The 9,354-nt window shown below is 47.5% G+C and overlaps 1 protein-coding gene across 1 annotated transcript; it reads left to right on the top strand.

Moving 5' to 3' along the window:
• The first annotated feature begins 254 nt into the window (after positions 1-254).
• LOC101069581 (uncharacterized) lies at positions 255-9,089 on the top strand. Its single transcript, XM_029841151.1, has 12 exons — positions 255-394; positions 1,034-1,870; positions 2,004-2,184; positions 2,618-2,757; positions 3,518-4,083; positions 4,164-4,437; positions 4,532-4,727; positions 5,017-5,201; positions 5,682-5,777; positions 6,646-6,807; positions 6,992-7,085; positions 7,604-9,089. Exons 2-12 carry the CDS (start codon positions 1,057-1,059, stop codon positions 7,665-7,667), a joined length of 2,772 nt encoding a protein of 923 aa, XP_029697011.1. The 5' UTR covers positions 255-394; positions 1,034-1,056; the 3' UTR covers positions 7,668-9,089.
• The last annotated feature ends 265 nt before the right edge of the window (positions 9,090-9,354 follow it).

The raw sequence follows: 9,354 nt of genomic DNA, 5'->3' as shown, positions 1-9,354 counted from the left end.
GGTTGCGTCTTATCTGGTTATTATGAACAAAATGAACAAATCGCCGCCGTTTCAAATTAAACTTTCAACGTTGATGCTGGTTTATTCCATTTCTGAGTGTTTACTGCTGTTTTGGGGCTCAGCTGTGGATGAATTGTGTAGTGAACCGTGGAAGGAGGAAAAAAAAAAAACAGGACTGGCTGGCAGGCATCCCCCCCCCCCCCCCCTCCCAAGCCAGTCTGACCGCCCACAGTCCGGGGGGGGGGGGGGGGGGGGGGGGAGTACCGCTTTGTGAATGAAGGGAGCGGTGGAGCGCAGACAGCAAACTTTACCAGAATTATCCCCGTCGGGATTTTGATTTGCCACCCAGGTGAGAGGTCTGCGCACCCCCCGGCCGATCCGGACGCAGAACACGGTAAGCCCCGCGGAGCCTCTCCGGTGGCTGCTGTGTGGCGCTGATAGAAAGCAGATTGACAGCGTTTTTCCTCGACGGAAAGATGCACGCACAGCAGCGGAACCGTGACCGGAATAGCTGTCGAGAGATGGGAGATAACCCGGGGCACAATTGAACCCCGAAGACTGGTTTCTTAATGTGACGGAAGCGGTTTTTTTTTTCCTCCCCTGGTTTTGTCCAAACGCTTGAAAGCTCTGAGTTGTGACAAAACTGTCGAATCGTGGCGTTGCTCTGCGCCTTTTAAACTTAGAATCGATCTCGGTGTGCCATCAGTTCGCTTTCATTTCGTCCCGTTCATTCGCAGCTCGAGCGTTTGCGCGTTAAATGCAAAGTTTCCTTCTGCTCGCCAGCGTGTTTCGCAACATTACATGAGTCATGCAGAAGACGTGCACTCTCAATGTCACCGAGAACAAAAAAAAAAAAGCCCTTCATAGAAGGCTCATTCATGACATGAAGAGATTTCTGCAGCCCATTCTGCTCTCATAAGTGCAGCTCGGCTTGTGCACAGCTCTTCTCTGCGCAGATTTAGTGTCTGGTGCGCTGGTAAAGTGCGCAGGAGTGCAACTGGCGCTGCTTTCTAACCCCAGCTCTTTCGTCCAGGTCTCCCGAGGAAGCTGTCAATCATGATTGCTTTGGCCTGCCTGTTCTATGTTTTCTTGGCGGTGAAGGGTGACCCCTGCCTCATCATCAGCGAGGTCAACGCCGACAACCCCAGGCTGGACACCACCGAGTTTGTGGAGCTGTATCACACCAGCGGGCAGCGGGTGTCCCTGGACGGCTACACCCTGGTCTTCTACAACGGCAACGGCAACGTCGCCTACAAGGTGCTGGACCTCAAAGGCCACAACACGGACGACAGGGGGTTCTTCCTGGTCGGTTCGGTGGACATGCTGCCCAAACCGGCCATCCTCTTGCCTCCCAACACGGTCCAGAACGGCCCCGACGCCATCGTCCTCTATCACACGCTGGCCGGCCGCTACAGCGAGAAGATGAACGTCACCGCTCACGGGATGGTGGACGCCGTGGTGTACATGACGCGCCGCACCGGCGGCGCAGAGTTCCTCGCCGAAATCCTGACGCCCGGGGAGCGGGCCTTCGTGGAGGATGAAACCACACTGGAGGGCGATGAGTCCATCGAGAGGTGCCTGCTCTCTGAAGACCGTTGGGGCTTCCAGGTGGCCTCCCCCTCCCCGGGTCAGAGGAACAACTGCACGCCACCGGCGACCCCAGACACCGCTCCGGTTATCACTGAGCTGAAGCTGGGCGGAGGCCTGGTGGACGGGTTTGTGGAGCTGGCGGAGGCTCCGGCAGCAGGCCCTCTGGTGTTAGTGGTGCTGGATGGGAAAACAGACAAGGTCAGCGTGAGCATGGATGTGGGCGCCGCCGCCTCCAGGAACGGGCTGTCCACCAGGACCATAGAGAAGAAGTACATGAAAGGTCAGCACAGGTCATCACAATGAACTCCAAAGCCAATATGGTGTCATATCAGAAATCAGGGTTCTGACTCGCTCTCATTGGTCTTTGACTTTCATTTTTCTGTAAAGTCCTCTCTGTTTTGGTTCCCTTGCAGGAGATGAGTCAGGAGCTGTGGCCGTTTACAGCGGCAGGGTCTCGGACTTCCCCGTGGGCAGCCCGCTCAGCCCGTTACAGCCCCTGGATGCATTTGTGTTCGCTGGGCCTGGAAAGAAGCCGAGTGCCAACCTCACAGAGACTCTCATCCCGGGCAGGCAGCCCTACCAGCTCAGCAGCAGGCAAGACATCGTCCCACTGTGGGCTGTCCCCTTTCTGAAATGCTGCATGAACAGAAAACAAAAAATGGCAATTTTATTTCGTGTGATGACCAGACTTGTAAGATTTCGCAAGAGAAACCTCGGTTTTGTCCGTTGCGAAACGTCTCCTGTTGTGGGGGAAATGGTCAGATGGGGACGACAGTTCCTCTTTGCTCTGGGAGGGTGGAGGACAAGCAGACTTTTACTTGCTCTGACGCAAATGCATCGGTGGCATTAAGCAAGGTCCTTTTAAGCTGTGCGTTTGTATCAAATGACGCAAGAGCTTCGCGGCTAATTAGCTGCCCGTCCGCGTTATTGTCTAATAAAATAAGCATAAGCGGCCCGCTCCAATCAGACTGTAAAAAGTTTGATTTTGATGACTTTATTGCTGAAACATTCACCAACACTTTTTCAGTTTGAGAGAGGGAGGCTTCCGCCTGAGCCGCTGCGGCGTTGCCACCTGGACGAGGGATCCCGGCGTCTTCTGGGAGGCCCCGCAAACCCCTGGGCAGCCCAACCAGTGTCCCTGGCCAAAGATCTGCCCTCACAGTACAGGTGGGTGAGTGAGTGAGTGAGTGATCTTACAGGTTATGAGATTCAGCCATCACAGAAGCCCAAAAAGGATGGGTAACATTGACAGTGAGTCACCATTAAAACAGTCTGATATTCGGAGATCTTCTCTTTGAGGGGGTCGTCGGAGGTGTTTAGATGTTTGCAGTGTTAAACCTCACCAGCGGCTGCCCACAGGTCCTCCACGCTGATCCTTATACTAACTCATGCTGTGTTTGGGGAATTTACGCATTTCTGTAAGGATCAGAAAACTGCGGAGCCAAGGAAGATCACCGAAGAAATGATGTTTATTTAAAGACTGAAGAGGAACCAGTTGTTGCATCTCCTCTGAAAATTTCCCCTTAAAACTGTTTTATTAAATTAACATTTTACGATTGACTCAGCATTATTCAAGAAGGTTCCCGTTCACTGATGTCTGGTGGTAGATAGACCTTTAGAACTGCATGAACTCTTAAATAATGTTTATTTGCAGCGCTCCAGACAAGGAATCCATCTATAGATGGTACTCAAGTATCATTGAGTTATTCAACTGTTGATGAAACTAATTAAACTCACTCATATATTAGTGCTTGAATTAAAAAAAAAAAAAAAAAAAGAATTCTCTTCTTGGTTTTAGTTCCCATAATTTCATAGCTCCTCCGTTCTGTAGCCGTTCTGTTTGGTTGTTCAGAAAAGCTGATCTTGTGCCGTTTGTGCATCAGGAGTCTTTGAACGGCAGCTTCTTAATTATTGCTTTTGGTTTCAGTCATTCCCGGAGGTACTGATTCACCACCTCACCTCCCACCCTGGGGCAATAGTGACTTCCTCATCAATGAGCTCAACACCGATTCGCCTGGTTTCGCTGAGGATGGCGAGTACATTGAGCTTTGGCACCCGTCAGGACGCCGGGTCTCCCTGCAGGGCATCTGGATTCTGCTGTTCAGCACACAGAACAACAGGCCCTACAGGGAGATTAGCCTCACTGGGCACTTCACCACCTCCAAAGGTTACTTTCTGCTGGGCAGTGACAGGCTGGTGCCGGCCCCGTCGCTACGCCTGCCCCCGAACACCATCCAGAATGGGCCTCACGCTGTGGCTCTTTATCGGAGCCCTTTTGGGTCACCATCAGCCATGCAGATGGGGATCCCGACCAAAGGCCTGTTGGATGCAGTTGTGTACCGGCAGAGAGGGTCTGACAGGGACGCGCAGGAGCTGAGTAAAGCGCTGACACCAGGACAGCTGCCTTTGCTGGAGGACCCAGAGGTTCTGCTTGGCGATGAGGCCCTCAGCCGCTGCGGAGGCCTTTACCCTGCCGACCTTTCGGCTTTTTCGGTGAGCACAGTGGTTAAATATTGCTGCATCAAGTATCGGTGTAACTGTCGTAGCAGCAGTGTAACGGTTGACGTTCGCAGGTTGCTCCTCCCACCCCACTGAGGGAGAACATCTGCCCCCCCCCTCCTCCAGCACCTGAAGGTGTGCTCATTAGTGAAGTGGCTAGTAGCCATTGGACTAATCACAGCCAACAGAGGGCGTTTGTGGAACTTCAGGGCCCCCCAATGACGCGGTTGCGAGGACTGGTACTCACTGTGTACGACCAGGAGCGCAGTGGAACCGTCATTGCGCTTCCATTAACCGGAACTATTGATCAGGATGGATTTTACGTGATTGGAAATGTCACTGGGGCAGGTTAGTGGTGCAGGAGACGTGCCTCTTTTCTTGGGTTTGTTCACACTCCATACCGTCTCTGAGTGTATTTACCCACCTTTTCTGCCATGCATAGATCAGACCTTCCCTGAGACTCCCGCTGTGCCAGTACGAGGAGCGGTGGTCCTGTGCTATGACCTTTTCAGTGTCTGTAGAGCTGGCACCGCCCTGACTAACTCCAGTGTAAGAGATTCACTGGTGTTCAGCGAAAACCAGCAGCTGTTGTCCTCCCTGCCTACCGCCAGAGGGAGACAAATCACACCAGCTGTAAGGTAAAAACGGCTCCAGTGAATGAGCCTCTGTAATCTGGTGGAATCCTACTGGCATTGATTGACTGTCTCTTCTGAATTTGCAAGAGTTGCATATTTATCATGTTGTTGTTGTTGCTCTTGTGGTGTCACCACTATAGTAATATGAAGAAATGAAGTTTCTAATGTGCATGTAAAATTCAGATGAACCTATTCAGAAGTTAATTGAAAAAAAGGCCACAAAATTACACAATTGAAAGCTTTACCTGCTGAGGCATGTTACCTTCCTGTCACACGTTTCATGTATATACAGGTCTGTAGAAGTGGGTCCAGTTTCGCTCAGCCGGTGTTCCTGCTGCGAGGTGAGGAGCCCTTCTTCCTGGACGAGCTCCTCACCCACACCTCGCAGGACAAACCTGTGTCCAAGCTCCACTTTCTCCAGCCAAATTCACCTGTGTCTCGGACCCTTGTCCAGGGACTGGCAGGAGCAGTCGGGAGGTGGGTGCTTTAGTTTTAGCCGCTAGAATGAAGAAAAACTGTATCGGTAAGATCTCAAAATTGGCGCCATCATATTTTCTGCTCTGAAGCCTTATTTTATTGTCATAGAACATGAAAATATGCCTTTCCTTTTTCAGCAGTATTTGAAATTTGCGTACACTTAATTTATGTATTACACAAATGATACACAGAATTAGTATCGACTTTAGAGTTTAGACAATTTTAAAATCAGTAATAATCCAGTTCAAGGTATAAAAGCCTCTGTGTAATTTACTGTAAAATAGAGCAAAATCAAGCATGTTCATTTTAAAATCATATTTATGTGGCGCAGGAATAAAATATTTAGGAGAGCCAAGGTGAAATCAGTTTAGTTACTAAAAAAACAATTGGTTTGTTTCAAAAAGCCAAATGAATGTGTGAATTCATGTCCAACAGTAAAAGTACATGAAAACTGCATTAACCTCACACCTCTGGTTCCAGACTGTGACGGCCAAAGTCAAGGGAAGAGGGTTGCAGAGGTCGCCCACTACCTGGAGCAGAAATGCCTGTGTGGGATCTCTGCACTCTATCTCCAAGGTGAGGAGCATCATCTGTCGCATTTCACTGGATTTCAGTCCCAGAAATATTTCATAGGTACTCCTGAACAGCCAAAGAACTGGTCGACATACAGTGGCTGGTTATGGGTTCGGCAGTAGATTTTTAAAGACCTTTCACCTCTGACCTCTGAGTTCTAAATTAACTGGTGGAATCCCAGTCATATGTAAGGATTTTCAAACCTGTCAACACACAGAGCGGAGGACAGAACAGCCAGGCATAAACAGAGTGATGTGGTTTGCAGTGAACTATGTACAGATCTGTACATCGGTGAGACTAAGCCAGTGCACGCACGCATGGCCCAACATTTGAGAGCCAACTTCCCAGGCCAGAGAAGACAGATGGTTCGAAAGAGGAGTAAAAGAAGCCGTCTTTGTTAAACTGGGAAAACCATCACTGAACAGAGGAGGAAGCTTAAGACACCAGTTGCCAGCCACTAACGATGCTGTCCAGGGACCCCCCCCAGAGAGTCACAATCACACCCAGCATCACGTGATAATCCGATTTAATAAGGAAAATTAGCACCAACGACGGAGGTCAGTAAACCAGCACAGTTCCCATAACTCTGGGATTTCCACCAGTTCATCTACAATGATTTGATAAGAGGGGAAATGTCTCTGAAAAGTAAGGAAGGTTGGAGTTAACATTTCACTCACGTATACGCAGTTTAGGATAACCATGTTGTGAGGAGAAGTGATTATAATGACCATATTGCATAATTATTGGCTTGATTTGTCAATTGCTATAGCACCAGCTGCCAGCCGATTGGATCCAGTCGATTCTATACATCTGCTGAACCACATGGCATCCTTTTTATGTCACCCACAAATCCCCCCTGTCTTTGTTTAAGGCGCCAACATTTCCTGTGTGTCTGGTTGGCTGCGAGTGCAGGGAAACATCAACGCGCTGTCGGACCATCAGATGTCCCTCATCATCCAGACGTTGCTCACAAATCCATTTACTCAGACAGATGTGTGCACCAGGCCGACCACAGACCGTTATTCAAGCACAGGTCAGAGCTTTTTCACTGCATCCAATTAGCTCTACAGGGCCACAAAGATGAAGGCATTCAGGTTTGCACTGAAGTCTGGGTAGGAAACCATCGAGTTTCTGACAGGAAAAGCTTGTTTACGGAATTTTTAATTAAATTGCCATGTTCTCAGACATTGAATCGCGTGTGTTTTTATGTTTCCTAGCTTCTGCGCTGGGTCTGCAGATAGGCCTGATTGTGGTGGTGCTGCTGCTGTTGGGGCTGGGAGCTGCCCTCTTCACGTATTTCTACAGGAGGAGGTGAGGAGCCCTGTTGCTTTCATAGTTTTTCATTTCTATTCTCAATTTGCAAACTTGATACGTTGTTTATTTTCTCCCTTTGAGAACAGTATTTTGCATCAAATATTCCTTTGCCCTTTAAGGCCTTTGCACACCAACAGGGAAATTCAGCCATCTTCCCTCATCTGGCTGATGAGAGCTGAATCAGACACTGAGCGTAAATAAGTTGGTTTTATGTTTTGTAAAGTTGCGGGTGAGGAGACCAAGTGCTTTGTTTAGAGTTCCTATCTCGGTGGACTCCAGCTTCTATGGTACCTAACTGTACCAGAAACATTGTCTAACAACATTTATTTGCTAGCAACATATAAAACCTTTATAAAGAGCACTTTCTTTCAGTGTATTTACTTTCAGTTTTGTCATGTGTAGCTTTTTTATTTGCATAAGGAGCAATCGAGTAAAATTAGTGAGAGACGGTTGGTTGTTAAGAAAAGTTGTTAATGATAAAAATAGTTAATGCTGTCAGTGGTTTTTCTGTTTAGGCGCCCTCTGGATTACTACACGATGGAGCTGAGCGAGCATGCAGAGGGCCTTTCGGATCTATAATCCAGGAGACGCTAACTTTACCTGTAAATGGCTGATTGTTCTGGGACAAATCTCGCCACAAGTGTCCTTCTTTGTTCCTGTGGAGGATCACCCAGATGTCTCGCACGTCTCTGTGAACGGAGTGGTTGTTTGCATCAACGTGTGATATTTCATGGTAATCAGTCCTTAAAGCTGCTGTTTAAGAACTAATTACCCATGATGCACAGCCAGCACGAGAAGAGCCTCTTCACGCAGCGAATGCACCATGTTAGACAGGAAAATAACTGTCTCATTTGCCCGTGAGCAGTGCTGTTTGCCGCTTTACAAATTAAATACCTATAAGTCATAAATGGTCACTTGACCTGTTCTCGTTACAGTGGAGATAAAAAAGACTCATTTAAGTGCTTTTTCAACTACAGTGACTCTGCTGTAACTGCCCAGTTTAGTCTTTTGTTGCTCAAGGACTGGATGGCCTTTTTAATGTGAATGTTTTTAGCTAACATGTGCCGAGTGCCTGTAACCACTTACGTACTTGTACTGATTGCAGACTGTTTACATTTTCACATTGGGAAAATTGAGGGGTTTGAATGAGGTAATAATGGATGAGGTAATAATTGGACTGGAGCAATTTTTGTCTTTAGAAATGAGGGAACAACAGACCTTGACCTTTAAGAGGGCTGATGATGCCACTGTGCCTGTTTTGGGGTGCGATTTTGTCAGCTGATCCCGTTTTTATTACAAGGAATATTCAGCTGTTTCTGCTGCAGTTGTGAGTGTAAAGACTGGATGAGGGGAGGGAGGTGGAGACCGATGGAGGGCTGCAGCTGGTTCAGTTACAATGATTCCAGCTTAATCTGAAGGGGTGTTGTGGTTTTAAAAAAAAAAAAAGAAGTGCCATACAAAAGAACAGTATCCCTCGAATGATATTCACTTGCAATCTTTGTCAGCATTGACAGAACACTCGTTTGCCAGATCACCTCCAGAGTGTGTTTCTTCCCAATGAGTCTGTTTAAAAAAAAAAAAAAAAGTATTGTGTTGTAATTGTTTTTTCATCCAGTAATACATAAAATTGTATTCATCTCAGTCTTCTCGAGGAAAAGGGAAATCTGCTCATTTTGGATTTAATTGTAACTATAAATAAATATGGTTATGTTATTGTTTTTTTCCATAAATGTATCTGAAATGTGCATAAATCTGATGTCTGTCTACCGATTTAAAGTGGCTGGAGGTGAACCCAGATGTGGCGAATTGCTGCAGCGAGGTCCAGATTTGTGTGGTCGCCTCCTAGCTGAAGTATGAGTCATAATGGCATTTGCTGCAAAGCTACATGAAATTTAACTGATTCATTGAGTTCAGGAGGCAGGCAGATCTACCTGCAGCGACAATTTCTCACCTACAGAAAAACATGCAGGAAACACTGAAAATAAAACTCAATCTGCCCCATGTTGATTTTCCAGCAAGTTTTTATTTCCATCAACCTCTGAGATGCACAAGTTGTTCATCAGATACAGATTAAGATAAGTAGGATATAAATTGCCATCGATCAAAGAGTATTTTTTTAAATCTAATTGTTGCACATGAATGGCGACGAGTGCTTCATCAGAGAACTCATGTAGAGGCGTGTCTATCATCTGTGGTCTGATGGTGCCTGTAGAACGCTGAATTGTTTCTCTCCTTGCAGTTTGACCTGCTAACCACAGCACAGGAA

Source organism: Takifugu rubripes, chromosome 1 (genome assembly GCF_901000725.2).
Source record: "Takifugu rubripes chromosome 1, fTakRub1.2, whole genome shotgun sequence".
NCBI classification, from domain to species: domain Eukaryota; kingdom Metazoa; phylum Chordata; class Actinopteri; order Tetraodontiformes; family Tetraodontidae; genus Takifugu; species Takifugu rubripes.
This window is presented reverse-complemented; position numbering and strand designations above follow the sequence as displayed.